Below are 27,657 nucleotides of genomic sequence, written 5' to 3'. Positions count from 1 at the left end.
CATTGAACAAAATTAATCACAATGGTAAATAAAATAAAATATCCTAGAATCATGTCAAATAATTTCTCAAATGAAAATCACCAAACAAGATAGCATGAAGGAGCCTCTAAAATCACATGTAAAAAAAAAAAAAAATCTAAATCAGTAGAAGAAAATGAAACATACTTCCAGCCATTGTTATTCAAATGATATGTAGAGCAAGGAATTAGAAGAGATTCTTCTAGTCTATGACTTTCTCCTTAGAAATGGTTTTTGACGGAGAACACAAGCTTTTTAACTAGGGATTCTTTCAATTTAACGTTAGTATTTTATTTACACTCTTCCCATTAAAGAGTATGTCTATTCACCAAATATAAGTGTTTGTTCACAAAAGACTCCTAATAGGATGGATCTTTATCTATCACTCTTATCATCAAATAAATAATAAATCCAGATAAATAATAATTAAATACTAAAAATTGTGTATGGGCCACATTAAGTCTCCTATTGGAGATAATTTTACAGTATTCACTTGTGATTGGTGTATTCGAATCTACTTTTTCTCTATATCTCGTGGTGGTCTCATGTGTAACTATGTAAGTGTTATAATCTAATTATAAGTTGACACCTAAGCATATTATAAAAATGAGTGTAGATTAAGTATCTATAGCCTATAGGTGGATTGGTAAGTGAAAGGCTTCAAATAGTTGGACCTATTAAACAAGTTTTAGATGCAGGTGTGACACAATGGGGTTCAAGTTAGATCAGGTTGGGATTAAAACGAATCGTCCTAAATAAATTGCAAAACCTATGACCCTTGGTTTTTTGAGGGTTGGGTCAACTTGGTATGACTCATATTTTTTTTTTACTAACCAAAAAATATTAAAATTTTTAAAAAATAACTTGATCATATATTTTTTTGTTATACAAATAAATGAACAAAAAACTCAAAAATAAATGTTAAGTAACACATTAATTCTTAAGTTTACATTGTCCAATGTTCAATAAATGGAAGCCTTCAAGTCTTGGCCTTGTGAATAAAGAATTTGTAAGTGCTTATGAGAAGAAAAGGACTTAGAAAGAAATGAAATAAAGAAAAGAGTAAGAAGTAAAATTGTAAAACTATTTTACACAAAGTCCAAAAGCTAAAAATCTATATACATAACAATAAGAACTTGTATGATTGCTCTATGTATCAAGATTTGGGTATTTTGATTAGTCGTACCTTGTTTTCTCAACCAAAAAAAAAAAAACAGAAGAAAAATAAATTTAGTGGTACCTTGTCAATTAGTTTAAGTGATAAAATCTTTTCTTGTCGAATAAAAAACTGTGATTAAATCTTGCCTACACTAAAAAGAAACCAATTGTTATTATGGCGTAAAAAACAATTATCATAACATGCCATCCAAACATTTCGAATCCTATAAAACCCACTAGAAAAATGATACATATATATATATAAACCTCTTTTTCTATATTATAGTTGAAACAATAATGTTATAATCGCTAAATTTTTTACTGAAATTGTAGGTTTCAGTTAGTTTAATTAGTAAAGTCTCTCATTGTTAAATAAAAGATTTGAGATTTAAATCTTATTTACATCAAAAATTGATTGGTGTTTTAGCTTTAAGATAAAGAGTAATTATCATAGAACAAACATTATAGATTGAAATTCTATCATATCTATCGATGACAAAAAATTTCACCGAACTTTTACACAACCTCTCACATACACTTGCCATAAAATCATATTTCATGTAAAAACTTTTTTCAAAAAAGTATGAGAGCATTGTTTTGCACACTCATTGTAATTTCAACGTTTCATATGTAGCTAAAATACTCAAGTTAATTAGCCCATTTTTATATGACCACAAATCCATGTATAATTTTTTTTTCTTAAATCGATGATCTGCGGTGTTCCCTCTTTCCTTAGGTCATTCTCTTATGTCAAGAAATAACATATGAAATCAATAATGCTACAGACACAACCATTTTCAAAACAAATTTCATACCTTGCTTAATTGGTAAGTTGTTATTGATTTTTATATAGGTCCATTGTTGATACTACTTTATTATCCACCATTATTAACTTGCCACCTCAGATAGTTGTGAAATTTATTGTCAATTTTGGTCTCTCTCTAGGCTTATTGATATAGAATTCTATGATTGAAAGAATTTTTTGGAAAACAAAAAAGAAAATTGAAGTCATTATCATATCGAAAATGGGAAAATAAATTTAATTTCTTACATTAAGATGCACCTTTATTAAAGAGTCTAGTTGATTTTTTTTTTTTTTTTTTTATAGTTTTGTCTTAAGTTCAAAAAAAAAAACAAAATGATATTTTTAAAAAATAAATTTGCTTCTAACTTTTTGTTATATATTTGACAATTAATATGATAGACATAAAAAATTATAAATTTTGTATTATATTTAGCGAATAAGTTATTAGAAATTGCCTTTCTCAAAAAAAGCTATCAGAAATTACAGTATCTCCAAACGAACGCTACAGGACCAAAGAAGTGTGAATCCTTTTAAGTTTTTATGAACGGAGATCTTATTAATTATCGATATTGTTCTATCTCGAATAGAAGTTTCTGTATGATTAATAACTGTACCCTTTGAAAACGAAAGATGGAGATATATCACCAGCAAAGATAGTCATAAGTCATGGATTGCATTGTCTAAATATAGGATTCTTAATTTTAGGAGATTAACAAGTTGGTCATGCAAAACAAAAGAAAAGGTGGAGGTGGAGGCAAACATTGTCTAAATATAACGTAAAGAAACGTTAATGAATGCTCTAAGAACATTAATTTAGCATAAATTTTTTATGTGTAAAAAAATTAATTAATTTTTTTGACGGTTTTTTACTTTTCTTGTAAAAATAGTGTCAAAATTTTCGTAATTGGTTTAATAATAATTGCCCTAAGAACACTCGTTAGTAAAATTTAAAAAAAAAATGGCTTGAAGAAAGAAGAAGGAACGTACTTGAGATTTGAGTAAATGATCTTTAAAGAGCATTAATTTTGATTTCTTATACCATCTGAGAATCAAATTAAAGATAGGCTATCAAGACAAGTCATCTCCATTTCTGTGCCCTTTGCCAAAGGACTATGTTCAAATAATACACCGCCTTCTTTTCCAAGTCTTCATCCAACAACTCATATCTAAAATTTAAACTCCCAAGTAAAAGCCAAAGGTGAGTCCCACATTAAGGTTGAAATGCATTTATTTTTTCTCTTTCTTCCTTGATAGAACAATCAAATTTCTAAAAACTCACGCAGTTCACAACTTATAACCTTAAACTACGACCAATTTTGTAACTAAATTTTATCCTTTCGAGTATCCAAAATTTGAAGCGACAGCAATAAAGAGGAAGAGTGCTTTAGAGAGTTCAAGGATCCATGGCTTGAAAATAACTATATTAGTGCTTTATAGTTTATAGAGTTCAAGTATCCATAGCTCCAAACTTTTTTTTTAGACAAACGAGAGTATTCAATCCTTTAATATTGTATTTATGCTTCCCTTGGACGGTGGCTTTCTTTATTGTATTAGTGGCTTCCTTTGTCCAGTGGCTAGGCCTGGGCTAGCGAGGTCAGGCCTGTGCTAGTGTGGCTGCAGGACCCTTTTTTATATTGTTTGTACTTTTTGTTCATTTTAATATACCATTCTCCCTTTTCAGTCAAAAAAAAAAAAAAAAAAAACATTTTTGAGTACCAAACTATTCTCTCGGGTTTACACAATCTCTCCCATCTTACATGCACTAAGTAATTACATAGGAAAATCCACAAAAGGTGGCCTCAAAATGCTAACAAGAAGTTTCAAACTTAAGATCTTAGGAATCTTACGAGGCCTTAAGAACAACTTAGCCAACCCCTTGAGTTTCCATACTTCTTTTTGAACTTACCCTCTTCTTGTGCAATTAATCCACTATGCATTATTACCTCAGGAAACTGAATTGCTCAAAAGCGGTCTGAAAATGAATAACGGTTTGTGCATTCTGTGGAGGCTCTGAAGAGAGCATTGACGCATTTGTAAATCAATTTTATATAAGTGTGTTCTCATAATTGGCCTTTGTACAACCTCATTACCTTTCCAATATAACACTGTATTACGGAAACAATTAATATCTTCCACTCCGAAGGGGAAAGAAAGTAAAAACAAAAAATTAAAAGGCATCTAGAGGGAACACATCTCACATAACTATACCAGCCAAAAGAGTAGATCATCAGGTCCACCTCCAAATGATGAACACAATGGCGAGTGTCAAAATCATGCCTGCATATTTGATCCAATTATCAACACGGTGCCGCCTCTCAATCAGCCTCAATACAGAATTTGAGAGCCCCACTGCATTAAGGACATCCAGTGCTTTCCGCTGTGCATTCTGAACCAAGGAAAAAGCATATCAGCAGTACTCAATAGCATCAGGACTCGGGAGCAACCTCATGTCAATGCATTACAAACCATTATTTATTGAAAGACATGAGCTATCCCAACAATTTAGACCATTGTTTTCTTTTAGGTATTCTACCTCAGTCCAAAGGATTAAAGACCATACTACTAAAAACTGAATCATGCATAATAATTAAAGATATCCAAATTCCTAATATATATATGGATTCAGTTCAAGTTAGGCCTAGTATAACTTTAAGTAATGATACACCATCCAATATTTTTTAATTAGATGCAAATTTTGACAAATCTATCGTTAAATTATATTATCTTCGTATATTCTCCATGCTCGCAAAATTTCAAAGTGATAAAAAATTAATAGTCATGTCATCAATCAATTGTTTAAATTCAAGTTTTTGTAGTTTAAAATAATGCATAAAAGACAAGTTTATGAATCGAATGGTAAATGCCATCCAAATAACATGAGGAAAATTGGCATGAATATTATGATCATATTGAACATGTAATTCAATGGGGGAATTCTCAAAATATGAATTCTATAACAAGTTATTGGGTGGTGTAATATTGTTTAGAGTTACACCATGTGTAACTTCACAAGAGATACACTTTTTTTGGACCGTTGATTACTATTAGATCTAAGGGTCAAAAAACACTTATAATAATGTCATTATTGCTCTCTAGAAATTAGCCAATTAAGCATTAACTCTTCTTAATAAAGGGAAAACAAAAAAAAAAAAAAACAAAAAACACAATGTTAACTTTCTCTCCTCTTCTTGTCGTCATCTTCTTCCTATCTTCCTATCTCACATCACCTTCTTGTTCTCATGCAAACAAATCATGAGGGAGCAAGATAGATGTTGGTTGTATATTTAGCAACTTAGGTTTTCTGTGACTTTCGTTGTAGAGGTTAGCAATTGAATTGTTATTTTGGGGTGTGTTGAGCATTGGAGAAGACTGTGGGGCCATATCACATTATCATGGAGGACATTAACCATGGTGGTCCTTGTAATGTTGCTGTTGAGTGTTGATTATCCAAAGACAAATAATGCCACAAAAATACTAGCCTATTTGACATAAACCATGATGCTTTGCATATATTGATGGAAGAGAGCCCATATTTTTTAAGATCTTTCAAAAGACCATGGTGGGAGATGATGACATGGCTGAAACATAATGTTGTTAGAGCACTAATTTTTTTTAATTGACTTTGTCTGTGTTTTTAATCCTTAGAAATACTCAGCCTCAACAATCATTCGCTAAAACAATAGTGACTTTGGCCATGTATTTCTAAAATTTTCTAGTACCTCAAGACAGTACCGTAAAGAAATAAAAAAGAAAGATGTGAGAGAGGAAGAAGATGATGAGGAGGAGAAGAGTGAACACTAATGCTGTGTTTTTTTTTTTTAATATATTAAGAAGAGTTAATGCTTAATTGGCTAATTTCTAGAGAGCAATAATGTCATTACAATGAGTGTTTTTTGACCCTTAGATCTAATAGTAATTAATGGTCCTAAAAATGTGTAACTATTGTAAAGTTACACCAGGTGTAACTTGAACTCATCTATATATATAAGAATTCTAAATTCTCATGCAGCATATCTAACAATACCCAATTAATATTCAAAATCTCATCATTTATGGCTTTATCCAAGAAAAGTTCAACGGGACCAAAAATACCACATACACACAATAATAAAGCATGCCAATTCTGTAAGCTTCTATTTTGAAGAGAGAAGAAGGGATGTGGGGGAGGAATTTGAGATGCAGGATGAAGAAAAATAAAAATAAAGGATGTAACCACCACAAAGGGTGGTGGTCTAGTGGCCATCATTCTTGCTCCAATGTAGTTTGGGAGGTGGAGGTTCCAAGTTCAAGTCCTGCAATTAAAAGCACTTTGGAATAAACCCCACAGCCCCGGCTCAATGCTCACTAGTGCCCTCATAGGGCTAGGTTAATAGCTATGGCTCACCGATTCAACTGCTTGCAGGCCTGGGTCCAGCAAGTAGGTTGGGCTCTGGGATAGGCTCCGGGCTTGCAACTTGTTGGGTTAGGTTCTTAATACCTGAGTGGTGTATATAGCATTGAGTGCAAAAGCTTGTGAGAAGTGCACAATGTCCAAAAATAATGACTACCAGTGTGCCAAGATCTAGGGAAAGAATCAGCAATATGTGGAGGGGGCTCATGGACAACATTTGGAGCCACTGTGATACACTGAGAATTAGAAAAGCAGGACGCCAATGTGAGGAAGGCCCAAGTTCATCGATTTGGGGTCTTTAGAGATTGGTCCTTTTGCTGTTTAGTGGAATGAATTGTAAGGTGTTGGTTTGAAAGGATTTCGACTTGGGTGTGGATTGATGGTCAAGTTTGTGGCGGTTGGGTTGCGGCGGCTAGAGGGTGATTATTTGAGTCTTAGTCATCGGTGTGTGCATGTGTTTTAATATAAAAAATATTGGGTTGTAATCTAGGCTCTTGGAGGTGGCTTGGGCTCAATGACCGACTTAGGTTTTGGGTTGGAGCTCCAACAGCAGTTTTATTAATCAAACTGTAAACTGTCTCCCTAGGAGTACAGTAATATGCTTATATAGACTATGACTTGACCCAAATTCTAGTTAACTCAGGAAATCCAAATTATTGAATTATAAAAATAACTTCAATACTAGGAAATTAAATGAAACAGTAATAGCCTCATTAACTAATAAGACCTAAAATAAAATCTAAGTGACCAATAAAATTACAATTGACTTCCAAAATTCAACAAGACTAGATTAAGATAAAGCTTTCTTGGCACTTCCCATTTGGCGGTATTTTTTTTTGGGGGGGGGGGGGTATATTTTCAACACGAACGCCATCAAATCTATTGATGAATGTAAGAGAAATTTACATAAAGAATTTAAATCTATAAACTCAAGAAAAAAAAATTCAAAACCACTAGCACTACCAAATCATAAAGCTGCAACCAAGTCAATTACCATCGGACCATAGAAAAGTGAACACAGAAGCATATTCCTAGCTAATAACCTAGCATGTCAAACTCACACCAGGCTGATCTCACCACGGCAACAACCACGCCGCCCACCCCACCACCACGGCAACACACCCACCACCCACTAAACCACCACGGCAACAACCCACCCCACCACCACTAAAACCCACCTCACTTCGGTACACAGCCAAAACTGAAACCTATTTACAAAACTGATATTCACCCAAAACTGAAACCCAGCCGATCTGATGGGGTTGTCTCCATGCTGATTTGAGAGAGAGAGAGGAAGGAAGTGCTTCAGGTTTGAAGAGAAGGAAGAGAGAGAAAAATAAATGAAATAATGAGGAGACAGAGAGAGAGGGTAGAGAGAAGAAAAAATAGAAAATAAACATTATTTTATTACTCCATTACTTTAAATGTCCAATGTCCAGAATCCAGTTGCTAGGAACAATATTATACTTCTTTGATCATTCAGTTGCTTTGTTCTATGCTTAGCATCTAGATCCAAAGAGACGAGGTTTTTTTTTTAAAAAGTAAAGTGGTAGCAAGTTGCAACGCAGTATTAACCTCTACAGCTAACCCCGGTTGAACTTGCTAATGTGGGTTTGCGGTATGGTGGTGGTGGCGTGGTAGTGGCGGTGGCATGGTTCTGGCATGGTGGTAGCAGTGAATTGCAATGTCTGTTTGGTAGTTTTTTTAATGGGTTGTTGTGTGGTGGCGTGGTTCTGGCGAGGTGGTGGCATGGTGGTGGGGTTATTGTTCTTGTGGTTGTTGGTTGCTTTAAGGAAGAGGGAGAAAGAGAGGAAGAGGAAGAGAGATAGAGAGAAATAGCTTTAAAAAAAAAAGAATAAAAAAGAATATTTATATTAAATGGCAATAACCTTTACAACTAACCCCGGTTGAACTTGCTGAGTTAAGTCAGTTGGATTTTAATTGACGTGGCATGCTTCAGACCTTAGATTTATTTCAAACGAATCCTGTCCATAAAATGGACACTCCATTTCAAATAGAAATGGAGAGGATCCGAATCCAGAAAATCATGATAAATTTTTAATGGAATTCGAGGGAAAAAGTTATTATGCAATAAGGACAATGTTTTGCTTATATTGCAATATCACAGTCCCATGACTCCCATCTTTCATTTTTTATTTGGTTGCATTCCCATATTTTATCATTTAAACTATATGTACACATGTATCTGTGATTGCAGAATGGTGAACACGTAGATATGTAGGGGCTTAATTGCAAATACCTTAAGACGTTCCCTTGACCCTGACATTGCAGACAGGATGGCCTCTCCTGTTAAACTTGCTTCTTCCAACATCCTAGCAGAACTACGAACTGACTGCCTGGCTTGCGCTTCCTCATCAAATATTCTCAAAATATGAGACTCTCCATTCTATAACATAAAATATTTCCATAAGATACTAATGTAAAAAAAATTTAGATTCCAAATAAAAAGAATTTTCTCTGCTGGTTTGCTGCATCAACCAAAAAGAAATTACATACAGCTCTTCCAAGCAATTCTGCCCTCGCTTTGGCTTCCATCATTCTTTTCTGATTCCTTAAGAAATACTTATCCAAACTTTGTTTCAAAGATTCAGCCTCTTCTGTTACTTGTTACACTTTTCTGCATAATACAAAAAGAATTGCATTGCATCCAGTCAAGATAAAAGATCATCAAATCGCATCAACACTGCATTGGTTGAAATATACGGTACAAATCTACACAACTGCAGATCATATCATCAAACTGCACCAAACAGTTATGATATACTGTAAAGATTCATAAAAATTTCAGATACAATGCTGGTAATGCAAAGATGGCAAGATAATAAAAACATAAATTACTTTTGATAAGTAATAATATTTATTAGAAAAACAACCATCAGCAGAGTCGTGCACTTGCGTTAATAAAAATAAATATTCAAATGTTTGGGATTCAATGGGTTAAGCCAGGGAATGTTGTTTCTGTGCTATTTAGCTGGAGAAACTGGCTTGGTAAGTTTGGTTCAGATATTTGGAACATGGTGCCAGCTTATTTGATGTGGCTTGTTTGGAAGGACAAGAATAGTCGTACTTTTGAAGACATGGAAAGCTCATTGGATCAACTGAAAGTTCTGTTTGCTCGTACTCTCTTTGATTGATCCTGGGTTCGGGGTTTTACACAATGTTCTTCTATTTTAGAATCTCATGTTTCCCTTAGATTTTCCTTTTGAGTCCTTTGTACTTCTTTTCCCTCTGTGTTGTGAACATAAGGTCTTACTAGGTTCTCAATAAAAATTCATAACTTACTTATCAAAAAATTCTAGGAAAGCCAACTATCATTCAAAAACGAGATATTTGGTCATACTCAATAGTAATAATAACACAATTGGTTTGAACCACCAACAGAGATAGCAGCTGTTAGGAAATAGTAAATTTAATTATTTAATACAACACTCCTATGTTAGGATCTCATGCTCTGATACTATGATAAATTACCAATTGTCACAAAAACTTAAATAATTACGAAAAGAGGTGAATTTAATCATTTAATCTAAAAACAACATTGAAAATGATAATTCATGAAATTTGAAAATCTGAAACTAGTTTCCCCGACCAATATGCATGGCTAATCAATTGAAACCCTAAGTATGAAAGCGAAGCGAAGGAGAGAAGAGAACAGGAGAATTGAGGGGTACCGTTTCCAAAGATCACGGTGGGACTTGGAGGGGAGAGAGCGGCAGAGGCGGTCCATCTCGACGCAGAGGGATTGGATTTGGGTGAGGTCTCTTTTGATGGATGCAGACAGTTCTGGGGTTTGTGACTCCAAATTGCCACTGCTCGAGTACTCCAAACGCTCCAGTCGCTCCAGCGCGTCTTGAGTTCTCAATTGTAGCTTCTTCACATTCTGGTATATTTCTGATAGCGTATTACCTCCTCCACCTCCTTCTAATGGTGTTGCTGCTGATGCTGATGCTGATGCTGATTCCATTTCGAGCACACACCAACAGAGAGAGAAAAGGAGAGATGTTGAGAATTGCAGTTGGTTTTGATGGGATCTGGACACTGCAATTGTACCGTTCAGACACTTAAACCCGATTTATTATGATCTCCAGCATTGGTCTAATGACGTAAAGTAATAGTGTAGTGAAAATAAAAGGTAAACCAACTTTTTTTATATTCATTTATTTATCAACTTTTTTTATACATTCTTTAAAATCACTAGTGTTGGCAGCATGTGCAAGGCTCGTGCTTGGTCTATTAGAGGATTATATTCTACCAAAATCACTTAGTGCTAAATATATGCAAATCACACAATTATATATTGTAATCCTTTATGGTTCCCTAAAGCCATCTAAGATTCACCAAAATGCAAAACATTTTATATAGTTCTTGTATGTGCAACATTACATGATTGAACCATTAGTTATCAATCAAACTTACACTTCTACACTTAAATTTGCAATTTTTATCAAGAACTACTAATGAATAAACAACTGAAAACATTAAATAACAAAAAAATTAAATACAAATTTTCCAAAACTAATGTCATTGCCCACAACCAAGGCCTATCTCACAAAGGTCTCAAGCCTATGACCAACCAAAAAAGCAAGAAAGCAAGCTACAATCGAAAACACAAAACCCAAGTCCTCTCAAACCACCAAAAACTTGACCTTTGACCAATGTCCTTATCACAACGCAAACAAACCATCCCAAAATTCAACTCTTCTGTATCATCATAACCTACAATAGGCGAGTGTCGAAATATTCTTAGCACAATCAACTTTCAAGTCAGGATGAAATATATATATATATCTATATAACATGACTGTGTAAGGAATTAAAACATGTCAGATAGAAAGAAAGTAATAATCCACATTTTCTTATCTTTCTGTCCAAAAAGAAAAAAAGATGAACCCATTATGAAGAAGCTAACTCTAAGTGAGACCAACATATCTTAAAAGGGCATAAACAGCAAGATCAAGATATGGCTAATTCATAAATAACAGCACTTTGATAAACACTGTGAACTAAGTTCAAGGCTTAGAACCTATTAGGTGCCACCAGTTTGATTTAAATTATAGAAGAAACACCTAGTAACTTCCAATTCTAATACTTTCTAAAGTGCAAATAGATTGCCAATATAAATAACAACCTTATGCATTAGTCTCCAACAATAGACTATAAACCCCATCACAAGTAAATCCACTTGCGAAAGTTGATTCCCAACAACTTTACAAATATTCTCATTTGGTTCATCAACAACTACATGTGCTTTGACATTCGCCTTCCTATAAAAGAATACAAAAATATCTCCAATTAAATTAGCTAAAGCATATAGTACGACAAAAAAATCATGGGTAGCATATACTCTACCAATACTGTCAAGTTAAAAGCTAAAAAAAGCCCAAAAAACTCACTCCTAAATCTTAGCACCAAAATGCTATTAATCAAATAGCCATCCAGTACCCTCTTGTCCTATCTACAAGTCAAAATGTTAAAGCACTCAACTATATTAGTAAGACCTAATGGGTTCTTCAGCAACCAAATTGAGTTTTATATGAATTTATTATACCATACAAAACATTTTGCATATATTAAAATATATATTCTCATCAATAGTTAAGAATTTATGATGCAATAACATGATTTATAAATAAATTAATCTAATCAATCAATTTTCTGAAACATATAAGTACAACATGTATACAAAAATATTTTACATGGATACTAAAAATTACTAAATTTTGCAAATTTACAAGTGTGTACGAGTTTTTTTATGGGAAGGAACAAAGAAATGGGGAAAATAAAGACTTGGCTAAATGGTTAATAAGCAAGAAGAGCCCCACACATAAGAAAAGGAAAAGGAAAATTGCAAAAATCTTATGAGCATAAATAAACTCTAGTAGAGACAGGAACTTAATCTTCAATGAACCAAAGGCCAAGAAACTAAAGATCCAAGCTTGAGTTTATGTCTCCAATGCTCTGTTATAATCTTAACTGCTTGCTTACAAATTGTTGTATATAATTCCAAGTTTGAATATTTATTCTAATGAAGATAACAATGAAGGGAATACAAGTATTGTGATGTTAAGTCTTAAATCAATATAACTAATTAGCACCCAAAAATTTTATTTAAACCTATAGAGAGAGAGAGAGATTATATATTCGTAAAAATAGAGAGAATGGCATAAAATTAGGCACAAACGAACAAAAATGAACCAAATTAAACTGGAAATTTTAGAGAGAGAGAGACGGATGTTACCTGTCTTGTGTTAGCCAAAAATGGAACCAAATCCCCTTTTCTTTATTATCTGTTTCTCTATTCCTCTTTCAATCTCTTCTAACCTAAAAAATTAGAAACCCAGGTAAAAGTTAAGAAGAAAAAAAAAATCCAAAGACACCAAAAATACCCACCATAAACCTAAAAGACCCAAATCAGCAAACAATCAAATATTGAAACCTGGCTAAAATGGGCAAATAGCCATAGATGCTGAAGAATATAGTTAGTAGGCAATGGTTTGAAAGAAATTATAATAGTAACATCTCGACTCTTAGAGAGTCGATTTTGGGGCTATAAATCGAGTTTTTAATGCTCGATTTTCATGGTCTGATTCTGTTCGATGTGGCATATTTTCCATGTGGCGTCTTGTTGGAAATCGAGCATCTGAGACTCGATTTCTATCTTTTATATATCCTCTTCTCTGTCCTTATTTTTTCTGGGTTTCACTCTCTTCTCACCTGATCTGCTTCTTCCTCTTCCACGCTGATCTGCCCAGCCGCCCAGCCGCCGCCGACCCAAGCAAACCCAGGCCGCTGCGCCTCAGGTCGCGCGACCCAGGCCTCCGCGCCCAAGGTCGCGCGAACCTGGGGCGCGGCGGCCTGTGTCGCACCCAGGCAGCGCGAACCTGGGTCGCGACCCAGGCTTCCGCGCCCCAGGTCGCGCGAACCCGGGCGCGCGGCCCGGGTCGCCCCGCGGCGCGAACCCGGGTCGCGACCCAGGGCCTCGCGCCCGGGTCACGCGAACCCGGGGCGCGGCGGCTGGGTCGCGCCCGGGCGCGCGAACCCGGGTCGCGACCCAGCCTCCGCGCCCAGTCGCGCGAACCCGGGGCGCGGCGGCCTAGGTCGCGCCCGTGCGGCGCAAACCCGGGTCGCGCCCCGGGTCGCGCGACCCAGGCCTTCGCGCCCCAGGTCGCGCGAACCGGGGGCGCGGCGGCCTAGGTCGCGGCCAGGCAGCGCGAACCTGGGGCGCGGCGGCTTGGGTCGCGCCCAGGCCGCGCGACCCAGGTCGCCGTGGATCTGGGGCAATGGTTTTTTTTTTTGTGCGTACTGGGTTCTGCGTGATCTACCCATGGTGGTGATGAATTTTGATGGTTGTTGATAGTTGTTGGTGATGAATTTTGATGGTGGTTGTTGGTGATGAATTTTATTTTTTTTGAGTTTGTAAATCGAGTCTTTAAGACTCGATTTTCGATTTAATTTTTTTGGGTTTGTAAATCGAGTCTATAAGACTCGATTTTCAGGTAGATTCCACGTGGAAAAAATACCACATCAGACAGAATTAGACCATAGAAATCGAGTATTAAAGACTCGATTTATTGCCCCAAAATCGAGTCTCTTAGACTCGAGATGCTAGTAAAAAATATAGTTTGTAAACCTTGCCTACTAACTATATTGTTCAGCATCTATGGCTATTTGCCCATTTTGGCCTTGAAACCTACAAGGAAACAAATACAAACACAGGTTTAAGAAAAAAAATCAACAAATTTTGATGAAACGGAAAAATAAAAAAGAAGAAGAAGAAGAGATATCCCCCTTTCTTTATTATCTGTTTCTCTATTCCTCTTTCAATCTCTTCTAACCTAAAAAATTAGAAACCCAAGTAAAAGTTAAGAAGAAGAAGAATCCAAAGACACCCAAAATACCCACAATACCATAAACCTAAACGACCCAAATTAGCAAACAATCAAAGATTGTAACCCACAAGGAAACAAATACAAACACAGTTCTTCCCTCACTATCTCCCACAGAAATTTGATTTGAGCCTAAAATAAAAAATAAAAAATAAAAAAGAGAGAAGAAAGGTGAAGAGAGTTCCCAGAACATTATATAGTTTGTGTTTTGAAGTGAGAGGGCTGTCCGCAGAACGCGTCGTTTAGGCCTCAACAAGTCGACAAAAATTGATTAAACGAAAGTTACTGTATATAGAGGTATTCGCTCATTTTATATAGTTATATTATATAGTCAGTGGAAGTAGATTAGTAGATTTATTTCTTTTTGTATTTGAGTAAAAAAAAGCATTAAAAAATATATTTGGACTTATTTTCCTTTTGAATTAGATAGAAAAGTGGCCCTTATTATTAAAAGTGCATGAAAATGCGCAAGTAATTTTTTTAGGATCCGATTAATGTGTGCCTTAAGGGCACATATTAACTTATCTATTTTAAAAAATATATTAATTAAAAAAGCTATCAAATTTTTTTTAATTTTCAAGAAAAATTTTCCAAAAAAGATAAATTATTAGCAAAATCCTTTTTTTTTTACTATGCCATTGTCCTTCCTCTTTTTAATCCAATTTGAAAGGAAAATAAAAAATGGACTCAAGTGGAAAACTTGATTCACATCATTTTCTTTCCTCTTATTTTTACTTCAACCAAATAATAAAAAATCACATTTTTCTCTTCCTTCTCATTTCTCTATTTTTCACTCTCTATTTTCACTCCAGCGAATCCTATAGTAAGTCTAGAGAAAAAGGGTTTTGTGACTTGTGTTAGTTTCTTTTTCTCCAATTGCCTTGATTTACTTTTTTTTTTTTTTTTGGATTCTCTTATAAATGATTTTTTTTTTGGGCAAATATATATATATATATATATACACTCTGTCAGAGTACATAAATTGTTAGTGTTTTTTTATTATAAATAAAATGTTAATGCAATTTTTATTAGCTTTGATAAATGAGATGCCTACAGAATGAAATTAATGAATATTTTAGAATTATGAAGTTATAACCACTGCACACCCTTGGTACGATGGTCACTCAATAAATGTTTGTGGGGTGTAGGAGGCAAGGGCCGAAGTTCAAGTCTCCAGGAGAAAGTTTCACACACATATATACTTAAATTAGGTTAGAGTAGAATTCTATCTTGTATCTTGTATCTAAAAAAAAAAAAAAATTATGAAGTTATAAGTCACGTCATTTTAGAGTATTCGAATATAAATTATTTCATCCAATCACAATCTCCAGGATATCTAAGAAATTCTTGCAGCAGTTTCTTAAGCTATTTCATAAGCTATCATATAACCTTGGTTCTACAACCACAATATCCGGTACGATTATATGATACATGAATGCTATTCCACGGCTAAAGGTTCCAAGTGACCGACAATTTATCCTACAGTTTTCCAAGTCCTAAAATGAAACAGCAAGTTCACTTCATACTAACGTCAATGTTGCTAGCAATATAGCACTATTTTTTTTTTCTTTGCATTAAAATCAGTAAATATGTATGGGCAAAATCAAACTATCTTTAGAAAACAAACAAAAACTACTACACTAAAGGTTATGGTAAGAAATGCAGCAAAGATTTTTTTTTCTTAATTGGAAAGTTACATATGTAACCTGCAGGTCTTGAACCCACAACTTTACCAACAAATTACTCATGGAGGAGAAAGTGTCGGTTGAACTAGAGCACATTAATGGTTTGCAGCAAAGATGCACAGATAGAGAGAGTTGTCCTGTAACTAAGAAATAGTAATATACCTTCAAAGATGTGTGCTATTATATGACAAAAAATGAGCAACTATCTCACTACCATAATTGATTCTTATAAATACATCAACTCTCGCTCATCATTTATGAAATATGATTTCAATGTTCCATATCACCTAATCTGAGGTAAACAAAAAGAATTGAGTACAAAAACTACCCTACTTTTCTTTTCTTTTTTTTTCTTTTTTTTTTCTTATTGATTGGTAAGTTACATGTGCATCCATTAAATCCGGTCACAATCGCACCCTTCACCTCATTCTTATATTGAGGGGGAAGGAGATGCTAGCTAGCTCATGGTACAATCAATAATAATAAGGTTAAAAAATTGTATCAAGAAAAATGCTTCACTCCTTTGGCCTTTTACTCATGGTTTTACGCTTGTTAACATCCAGGTATTTCTTCCTTAACCGAATGGCCCTTGGTGTTACCTTCACATAAAACATAAGATGATATCAGAAAAGCATCATATCCAGTAATTTGGTCCCCAAATAAATAAATTAAAATCCAGGAATAACAAGACCAAACAAATTAAAAAGCCACTATCAGCAACAAAATTCACCAGAACTAAAAAACGTACACCCTTTCCCTACAGTGAACCCAAGGCTTCTTGTGTTATTTGAGTCATGGCTCATTTCAAGGGTACACATTTTTCGTTCTAAAATTTGAAAAAGAATTAGGGAGGTCTACAATAAAGCTAGGATACTAACATCTGTGGTATAACAGTAACAACAAAAATATATGAAGAAATGGAAAGGCCTGAAATAAAATTAATTTCTTGTATAAAACGGATAAAGGAGAACTGAAGTAGTTTTGTTTATTACTTGAAAAAAGAGAAATAAAGTAATTCAATTGCTACTTACCTCAATAAGCTCATCAGAAGCTACATAGCCAATGGCTTCTTCAAGAGTCATCTGCACCCAAATACATTCAGGTTAGCAACTGCGTACATGTCAAATGTGAAGGTGGAGAAGCTTTTAACTCATGACCATAAAAAGTTTCTTACTGCTTTCAACATCAACTTAAAAACTTCATAACAAGGTAGCTTCACTAATTCCTATTTCACATTGAATTTTTTAGTAATGTCATTTTCAAAATTTTCTTGTATTTGAATTTTTAGAATAGTTCTAACTGTAGGATTTTTTTTTTTTTTTTTTTAAAGAAGAAAACTTGGGACTTTAATTTTAAAAAAATTCAGCCATAATCAACTATCAAAATATGATTGAGTTGTTGAAAAATATCCTCCATCTACACTAATAAATTGCTAACATGTCTCATACGTTATGAGCAACTTTCAATTAAAAGGGTATTTGTTTAATTGGTTACCAAAACATGATTGAGTTATTAAAATATATCTTCCATCTATACTGATAAATCGTTAACATGTCTCACATATTATGAGCAACTTTCTGTTAATGGGATATTTGTTTATTAGCTTTTATTACTTTTCAATATAACGAAACCTGCTCTTTTGTTAAATATAAATATTTTTAAAAAAAATAAATAAATACCTAGTATGAAAATATGTAATGAATGTAACTCAAGAATATCATGAGAAACAAACAAAAATTGCATAGGTAAATAACCCCAAAATATCCTTATAATGGAAGAGACCGTGCTTGACTTGTCAATGGACATTCTCAATCTCTCAATCACTAGCTGCAAAGTGAAACTTTCCACTCCCATACCATATTGACACGTATACCGGCGTTTGACCCTAAATTAAAAAATTAGTTTATTTTATTTTTTATTTTATTTTTGTTATTATTCATGAGTTTCACTGTATTTTTTATACTATTCATGAGTTTTATTGTACTATTTCAGTTAACATTTATATTTATCGACATTATTTTTAGCAAAAAAAAATTTAATTTCAATAAAATAAGTCTTTTACCTTTACCTATATTATCGTTAGCATAAAATTTTCAGTTTTAATAAAATAATTGTACGCAAACAAACCAATTGTATATTCTAATGTACACAAATTTTCTCGTCAATGGAGTCGCTCTCCTATCAAACCGAACCCAACCCCACGCACTCCTTCTTAGTCAACATAGATATGATTCTCTCTCTCATTCTCTCTCTCTCTCTCTATTCTACCTAAACTACCAATATCACACAACTAAATAAACAAATAAAAAAAAGCAGTTGTGATTAGGTTCACTTCCTCACCTTCAAATTTATATAATAACATCATATAACTATGTCAAACTAAGTCAGAAGTCCCAAACCCCACTACTACCCTTTCCTTCACAATTCCAACGTTAACATGTTTCTTACACTACTCACCTCAATACTCTCGAACCTCAGCTCCCGGAGGCCACTGCTTATATATGCGGCCACGTGGACAACCATCCTGACGTTAACGGTAGCGGTGGCTTCGTTCGCGCCAGAAGTGGCCTTCGTGTCGGCGATATCTTCGACGTCTCGGTTCTCGAAACTGTGCGAGACGGAAGGGTCCGTTAGGTTGCCGTTAGATGTGGCGGGAGAGATCCTCTGCTTGCCGGCTCACCTGTTCGTTAAGTCCAAGGTTGATTTGATTGTCCCTCCGGTCTTTGCGGCTGTTGTGGTTGCTGGCTCCGCTTGTTTGGTCCGGGCCGTGGGCCTTTGGGAGCAGGATCAGGCCCATTAATCTTGTAGACCCGATTAAAGAGAAAACGAAATTCACACCGTTTGATTGATTGATTGATCAGTTTGTGATTGACGGTGGTGATGTGAGTCTCGTTTGGAGATTTTCGATTTTTTTGGAAAGATCTCACTTGCAGTTGCAGCCGCCATGGTACTCTATTTTGCTTTCAACTATATAATTTTTTTTTTTTTTTTTTAATTTTGGTGATTGAAAATTTGAAGGACTCTCGTTGTCATGAGCATAGCTTTGGGATTTTGCCAAATATTTATGAAAATTTTGATAGCTTCCAAACTTCATACATATTTGGGGCCTTGGTGTAATGGTAAGCAACAATAATCTATCACGTTAATTTCCAATGAAATATTGAAAAGGCCAGTTGTTTTATTTACTGTTTGCGAGTCACAAACTACTTTTTATCTCAATTTTATTTTAAATAATTCTATTTTTAATTTTCTTGCTCAATTATGTGACTAAGTTATCGAAAATAAGTAATACAAAAACGGAAATAAGATTATTTGAGAGTATAGCTTGTCAAGGTGAATATGAATAACATTGAATTATCCAACAATTGCGGTTCTAGTGGATGGGGTCGGTTGCCAAAAAAATATTTAAAAAAAAAAAAAAAACTGGGACTGCCTTGTCATATACTTGTTGACAATGGAGATATATTAGTATTTTACCAAACAAGCAGAGCAGCTATATATTTTCAAGGTTTTGCAACTGAAGAAACCAACTTGTTGCTGAAGTCCCAGAGATTTTTAGCCAACACTGTATCTCTTGCAAACGCACTTGGTTGCATCTCATTGCAGTCCAGATAGTACTTTCCAGTAACACCCTTCAGATTTGGGTGGAGTGCGACGTAGCAAGTCGTGGATGCTCCCTGCAGTAAACAAAATCCGATTTATTCCTTTTTAACCCTTTTCTTGGAGTGCTTATGCTATTTGGCCAATAGTTATCTCTAATATATGCTTTTTCCCCCTCACACTACTTAGGTTTTACATGATTGTAAGTCCACTATTAGGAGGATGTATATATCCAATGCATAACATATTTCCTATTTAGTATATACCTGGTTTGAATAGGTCAAGAGAGACAACTATTACAAATAATATAGATCGTGTGAACTACTTAATCTTAGTTGTTTATCTATCAAATATGAGGCAATTTTACTTTAAAGTTTTTTTTTTTTAGCAATGATTCACAATTTTAATTAAAAACAAGCCTGTGTATACGGTATGTGCTAATTATTTCCCTTTTATTAAAAATGTATATTGTTGAATAAGTGAATATCTTATATTTACACTTTAGATTTATGTAAGTATGAAAAAGAAAAGAAAAGAGTATGGTAGAATTCTCCTACAAATGGATATAGGTTATTTTATGATGATTGATAAACATTTAGTTTCTACAAATGTCAAGGTTTTATATAACTTTATAAAGTGTTGCTTTAATTAAAATCTCATTAAAAACTGATAGTCAATGGTAACTAATTTAAGTGAAGAAAATTGCTGAAGTTACTACAAATTTCACTAAAAAAAGTGAATGTAATTGGTGGACTTCAACAACTTAATAAGTGAATGTTTAAATTACTTTTTTTTATTGGTGACAAATCAATTTATAAATTTCATAATATCCTTAACATCATTCTTAAATAAAATAAAACTGTATGCACCTTGAGATCTATAAAAATGGAGGAGATCCTTATGAGTTTATTTGTATGTGTGCTTTTGTGCGTGCTAGCTTAAAGCAAAGATATTTATCCATCCATTCCAAAAACTTTAGAGAACTCAAAATATAAACAGCACCTTGATACTTAAAGGTTGTATTAATCTACCTGAGGCACGTTCTTCCATAGATAAAAGGTGAACACCCGTATAACTCCTGCATATAAAGATGATCGAATTATGAAAAATACTATCTTTTTCTTTGCATATTTTGTATATATTTTTAAACATAGAGCAAGAGCATACTCATCAGAAGTTCAGAATATCTCATGAGAGGAGTCATTATCAATCCTGGATGGACTGAGTTCACAGTAATGTTTATACCTTCTTCCTGCATCTCATTAGAGAGGTATGATCAATGAATTAGTAAAATACATGATAATGCATAGGATTAATTATTCAAATCGAAAATCCAGGATCAAATTGACACTTTAGATGAAGTAGTGACCTGTGTAAAATCTTCAAAAAATAAGAATAAAGATTACCTTACATCCTAGTTTTAAAGATTAAATTAAAATTTACCTGGAAACGACGAGAGAGCTCATTCGCATGTAATATGTTTGCTAATTTGGATTGTCCATATGCCCTTTTGTCAGAATAACTGATACAAAGATATTGAAGAGTGTTAGACATATTATGGCATAAGCGGCCCAAACCAATTGTAAGCTCATGTACTTGTAAAACAAGCATATTAATATTAGGTTAGTCTATGGTTAGCCTAAGATTAGTCATGTATTCTCTAATATATAAACTCTATATTAGGTTCATTGTAACATAAGTGTTTAATATATATTTAGCCGTCAAGGGCAAAGATTGCTCTTTCTTTCATGCTTCCACTTATCATTCGATCATCACGCACAATCATACAACTTTCATAAAGAGCAAAATCATGAAGCTGCTCATAAGCAAGTTAGTAAAATTTACATGTAATGCATTATCATTATGAAAAAACCAAAACACTAGCAGAGCTGCAGAGGTAACATACTTAGCTTTTGGGTTCTGACTAGAGTGATGAGCAATGAAATCATATTGGTTAATTTACATCATTATGAATTTGCACCTAATAAAATAAAAGAAAATTTTGACGTACCCACTTTCATCATTGATCTGATCAAATCGGATCCCCTGTTCATAAGTGTAGTTGTGGGCTATTGATGACAAGTTCACAATCCTGCCCTCAATGTTGGTTGATCTTGCTGTGTTCTTCATTTTCTCAAGAAGAAGATTCGTTAAGAGGAAATGACCTGAGAAGTGAAGTGAGATATAACCGATTACTGGCAGAGTTGAAATTACTAACCAATACACACACACACACACACGTTGTGAGACATCAATTTTTTTACTACCAACCTATATGATTTGTAGCAAATTGCATCTCTATTCCATCTTTTGAAAGCTGAAAGGGGCAGAACATGACACCGGCATTGTTTCTGAAATATTGGCCATATTCAAATATTATTTAATTGTATGCAAGAGTGTGTATTCATAGAGGAACTGTATTAGTTTGGTAAAACTATACAGATTAGAGAGAGAGAGAGAGAGAGATCACATCAAGATGTTAAGGGGAACGTTAAGAGCATTGAAGTCGTCAACAAATGCTCTAACAGACTTCATGGAGCACAGGTCGAGCTTTAGGACATCCACACGCGCAGTTTCGTTGTCTTTAAGAATAAGCTGTTTTACTGCACTTGCAGCTTCCATGTTCCTTGCAGCAATGATGACATGAGCTTTCCGAAGAGCCAACACTCTCGCGGTTTCCAAGCCAATTCCACTCGCTCCTCCTGCATATAAAGAGATTTTCACAATTGAGTTAATCGGAACATATGAAACATTATTAAGTAATACTACATCCACAATATTACCATTAATGATAAGTTGTTATTAGTTTTGATCTTAAGTTAAATCAAGTGACATTAGAATAAACTTTGTGTAAACATTATAAATCACCACCTCTACACATACACAAACACATGCTTTGAGGTCCACATGTTTTTTTTTTTTTTTTAATGAATGAGGACCACATAGTACAAGGGAACTGCTATACAGCTAATCTACAAGATAATCATTGCAATTAAAGTGCCTCCATTGAAGCTTGCACTCAATTGGGCACATTATTTCTCAAGTATCCAAGCTCACATGTTACGAGGGAGTAGTTGCATGCAGTATCACAATCAGAGGGCTCCACTAAGGCCAATATGGTTGATTTATTTCTCTATCACTATTGAAATTGTAGCGAGAGCTCAATTAGCCATAAATCACCCCCTCAATGAGTAGGATTAGATTTAGTACATAAAGTATTATATCGGGTGCAATTCACTTTATTTACGTTCACACATTTTTTTTACATTTCACCTTTTTATTTTTTATTTATAACTTTAAAAAAAAATTTAATCAATAATTGAAATTAAAAGTTACTTTTTACGACTATCAATTTCAATCATTATTAAGAATCATAGATCTCAATCCCAAAGAGGAATATATTTTCTGAAATTATCGTTCTATTGAAGAAATTCACCAACTTTTAGATATAGGGTCCGTTTGGATAGAACTTATTACTGAAAACACTGTAGCAAAATAATTTTTAAATGTGTAAATAGTACTGTGAGACCCATTTTTAATAAAAAAAAATGCTGAAAAGTGAAGTTTGTGGGTCCTATGAACAGTGCACGAACCCACTCATACACAAAAAAAAAAGTTAAAAAGTCTACTTTTGCAGCTACTGTTCATGCACAGTACATGAATAGTAGCCGTTGTCTCCCTTAAAAGCTACGCCAAAAAAAAAAAAAAAAAAAAAAACTGAAACGTAGACGCAGACGCAGACGCTGGATCCAAACCCACTCATAGAATGTGTTTGGATAGAACGTTGCGTTTACTGTGTCTGCGTTCCTGCGTTTCACCTTTTTTTTTTTTTGCTGCAGCACGCGTTTCAGAGGGGCAAACGGCTACTTTTCATGAACAGTAGCCATATATTTCTGACTTTTCAGCCCTTTTCTTCTGTGAACAGTGCATTCATGCACTGTTCACAGACCCACAAACTTCATTTTCAGCCATTTTTTTATTAAAAATTAGTCCCACAATACTATTCACACATTTAAAAATTATTTTGTTACAATATTTTTAATTTTCAGTTTTTAATTTTTAACAATAAGTTCTATCTAAATAACCCCATGGCCAATTGGTGGTCATCGCAGGTGGAGTAGCATTACTGACATGAGTTGACTGTCTTGAATAAAAACTGAAAAAGGCCCACTTGGACAAAGCAGGCCTAACAACAAATGGTTTTTTTTTTTTTTTTTTTGGGTTACAAACTGCAAATGGAATGTACTGAAAGCTCGTGCAGAGGAAATAATATTAAACTTACACAATTTCCGTATTGTATTAGATAATTTAAAATAAACTTTACATTTTTAAATTATTAAAAATTATTTCAAGACATCCATTTAAAGAGTCATTTCTAACTAAAATAACATGAACTCAACTAAACTGCATTTGCAATGTATCTAGCTATTAAAAGACTCTTTATATGAACTAAATTACTCTTTATATGAACCCAATTTAGCTTAGAGCACGATAACATGTTCTTCTTTTTTGTTTATGTGTTCTTGGATTTAAACACCGTTTTGTTATCTGAATATTATATGCGATTCATAAAGGGAGGTTAATTTCTTGTGTCCAAATAAGTTCTCAGTATTATTTTTTTAAATGAATTTAAGTTAATAATAATTCATTGGAAGGGAACTTAGAATGATTTAAAAAGTTTAGACAAACGATTTTAAGGTTGGGGTTTAATTTAAAACCATATTCAAAAGAAGATAAAAATCCTACAAAAATCCTGACCATATTCTACATTATTTTCTATTGCGGTTTCACCTTTTTATTTATTTATTGATAAATTTTATTGTGGTTTCACAAATATAAAAGAAGTGAAAACCAAAATATTAAAAGAAAAAAAATTGTTATACTACTATCATACTATGTCACCGTCTTCATAAAGACATATGGATAATTATTGAATATTCTCTGAGTACTATAAATTCATAATAAAGACATATGGATAATTATTAAATATTCTCGGAGTATCATAAATTCATATTTCTCCCTCTTACATAATTATAGGGTCCCACTAATTAGATTCATGATTGGACCCACAATTCATGTGAGAGGGGAGAGTACGCATTTATTATACTCCCGATGTATTCAATAATTTTCAAAGACATATGGGCGGCTGGGTATGTAGTGGCCAATAATGATGAAAGAAAAGTTAAACAAGACAATAAGTAAAATGCCAGATTTGGACAAGGTTTTTTTTTTTTTTTTTGATTGAGATATTTTGGATAAGATTTAACACGTAAGTGCCATTTTGTTTTGATATAAAATATTTCCCTCATTTTCAATTATATTTTTTTTGATACAAGATAGAATTCTACTCTAGCCTAATCTAGGTGTATATGTGTGTGAAGCTCCCTCTTCGAGACTTGATACAAGTATAAGTGCTTGTGGAGTGACCATCGCACCAAAGGTGTGCGACTGTGCGGTAGTGTCATTTTCAAATATTAGGACGGCTAAAAATTAAACTTGGTCAATAAAATAATTTAAAATGTAATAGGTTTCATTCAGTAACATATGTAAAATTTTGATTACAATGAATCAATGATTACATTGATGAAATACAACTAAATATTATTAAGTTTTATCCACAATTTAAATTGATCAAAGATTCATAATGCGGTTATAAAAATTAGATTTTACATATAAAGAGAAACTTATTGAAGTGCGTTAAATTTTTTATATATATATTTTATTTATTCAATGTCATGTATGGGAGATGATGAGATTTTAAGTAAGTGTAGCACCACACTAATTTTCATAACTTTGCCACGTGGCGAGTTGTAAGCGGTGGAATAAAAAATTTGGTCCATGTGGGCCATGATTTCACCACTTATGAGTCGTCACGTGGCAAAATTATGACAAAATTGTGAAAATTGGTATTGTGCTAGACTTACTTTGGGATTTTAGTCTTGTAGTTCCAAGTGGTATTGTGCTAGACTTACTTTGGGATTTTAGTCTTGTAGCTCCAAGTTTCCACCAATACAATGATTTTTGTTTCATTTTTAAGAAGTTGAATCTAGACCAGAACAAATTAAAACTTTTTTTTAAACTAAAAAAAATTAACACTTCATTTAAGAATTCATAAAGGGATGGAATGAAATAATATAAGTAAATCATAAAGGAATGAAAATGAATGTATTTAAGTAATAAAAATGAGTCGAATGAAATTAAGTAACTTTATTGATGTTTTAAAATAAATGAATTAAAGGTAAGTAACCTTATTTAAGATTAGTTCTATTTACTTTCTAAAAAAAAGAGTTCTATTTATGAAAATATTACTATTAGACTCATATTTAAAAATAAATGACTGACCTTTCAAAAAATAATAATAATAAATGAAGGAGAGATCTGACTGAAGTCTTTAATTCCATTCCTTCCAACTCTTTATGGAAATAAATGAGGAATGGAATTAAGCGGTGGAATAAAGGCTGAAGTGGGTTCCAGTTAGCTTAATTGGTAAAGTCTTTGATGGTTGTATAAGAGATTTGGGGTTCAATCTCCGCCTACACCAAAAACTAATTGGTGTTTTGGTATAATGATAAAGTATTATCATCAGAAGCGAACACCATAGGTTGAAACTCTCTCCAACAAAAAATCAACTGAATATATAAAAGTATTTTGGATGTTTTGGTGAAAATTTCATTAAAGATTATTCCATTCCTTCCAACTCTTTCTAATTTTTGAGAGAATGAAGATTTTGAGAGAATAGAGAAAAATGAGTATTCTCTACTACTCATTTAATTCCTTATCACTTAAACTTATAATCGGAGTAAGACATTCCTTCTATTAAAATTTCCAAACAATATAATGAAATGAATATTTTAAAATAATTCATTTTATTTTATTCATTTCTCTCATCTCGAACGTATGATAAATTTTGTCTTATAATCATAAAAATAAAGCTGATAATTACAAAAAGAAAAGGCAAAAATAGAACCAAATGGAATAGAAGCAAAACAACAAAGTTCACTGGTAATTAAATTATGATACGTTCATTGGAAATATCTAGGATTTAAATCCTATCTTCCTTCCAAGACCCAATTATGAAATTATCAAAATAAGAATCCTGCAATTATATATTGATTTCATTTTCTCTTTCTCATGATCTCTCTCCCCTTTTCTTTATCCCCATATTTCATAGATATTAAACAAGAGCATGACCACCACGACAGACTATCAATCAAAAAACAAGTAAAACGTACGAAACAATAATTGACTAAATGAAAGGGGAATTCAAAGCTGACCAGTGACAATAGCAGTGAGATTACTGGCATCAATCCCTTCGGTAACTTGTTCAGCAGTCGAAGCTGAGCCAAACCCACTCGAGCCTGGCCTCCCTGTAATCAATGAGAAGATACCCATTTCCTTGAATAACGCAAAGAAGCTCGCAAACAAGGACCTCTGAACAATATATGATTATATATGAGAGAGTGAAAGAGAGAGAGATCTTTATATAAAGTTTTTCAGTCGGTTGGGAAATTAAAGACAAAGCCGAGTATGGGCAGAGAAAGGGGAAGCATATGCATGCGAATAAATGAGCAATTTTAGCGAGTTGTAGGCAGAGTCAGTGATTTAATTCATTTCATACTTAAGGTGTGGGCTGTAATAAATGCTCACCGGTGATGGGCTGTTAATAACCTCAACGCTCTATTCAACTATTCTTCATCTTTCTTTCTTGGGAAGAAAACTGGTGAGCTAAGCTCTACCTGGATAGAATTGCTTAACTAGGCAGTGAAAGGAAAATTATTGTATAGTCACGGCTCTAGAAATTGTTTTCAAGTTGGTAACTAAGAAACTTAAATTATACAAAATTTAATATAAAAAAAAAAAATTTGACTATATCTATTACAAAAAACACGCAAATACATGAAATATTACAATTTTTTTGTACTAACAAAGAGAATAAGAAAAAAATTAGACTAATAAAAGATAAAGTGCAAATTGAAAATGTTAATACGAGAATAATAAAGTGACCGCAACAATTTCATAACAAATCTTATGCAACAAGTTGTTAGTCTATTATTGGTGGGTAAAACATGTCAATATTGAACCTGAAATAGAATT

The 27,657-nt window shown here is 33.5% G+C and overlaps 2 protein-coding genes and 1 pseudogene across 2 annotated transcripts; 1 reads left to right on the top strand and 2 right to left on the bottom strand.

The window, feature by feature from the left end:
• Positions 1-3,987: 3,987 nt before the first annotated feature.
• On the bottom strand, positions 3,988-14,491 carry LOC142609517 (membrin-11-like; annotated as a pseudogene).
• A 3,793-nt stretch (positions 14,492-18,284) lies between these two features.
• Positions 18,285-19,148, top strand: LOC142611316 (uncharacterized). The gene has a single exon (XM_075783427.1). It carries the CDS (start codon positions 18,401-18,403, stop codon positions 18,761-18,763), a length of 363 nt encoding a protein of 120 aa, XP_075639542.1. The 5' UTR covers positions 18,285-18,400; the 3' UTR covers positions 18,764-19,148.
• A 126-nt stretch (positions 19,149-19,274) lies between these two features.
• LOC142611314 (short-chain dehydrogenase TIC 32 B, chloroplastic-like) lies at positions 19,275-27,072 on the bottom strand. The gene is made up of 8 exons (XM_075783425.1): positions 26,838-27,072; positions 22,034-22,265; positions 21,835-21,914; positions 21,575-21,728; positions 21,007-21,085; positions 20,731-20,815; positions 20,595-20,641; positions 19,275-19,640 (listed from the first exon to the last, which is right to left on the bottom strand). Exons 1-8 carry the CDS (start codon positions 26,953-26,955, stop codon positions 19,467-19,469), a joined length of 969 nt encoding a protein of 322 aa, XP_075639540.1. The 5' UTR covers positions 26,956-27,072; the 3' UTR covers positions 19,275-19,466.
• Between the last annotated feature and the right edge of the window lie 585 nt (positions 27,073-27,657).

The sequence above is a fragment of the Castanea sativa genome, chromosome 9, assembly GCF_040712315.1.
Source record: "Castanea sativa cultivar Marrone di Chiusa Pesio chromosome 9, ASM4071231v1".
NCBI lineage: Eukaryota > Viridiplantae > Streptophyta > Magnoliopsida > Fagales > Fagaceae > Castanea > Castanea sativa.
This window is presented reverse-complemented; position numbering and strand designations above follow the sequence as displayed.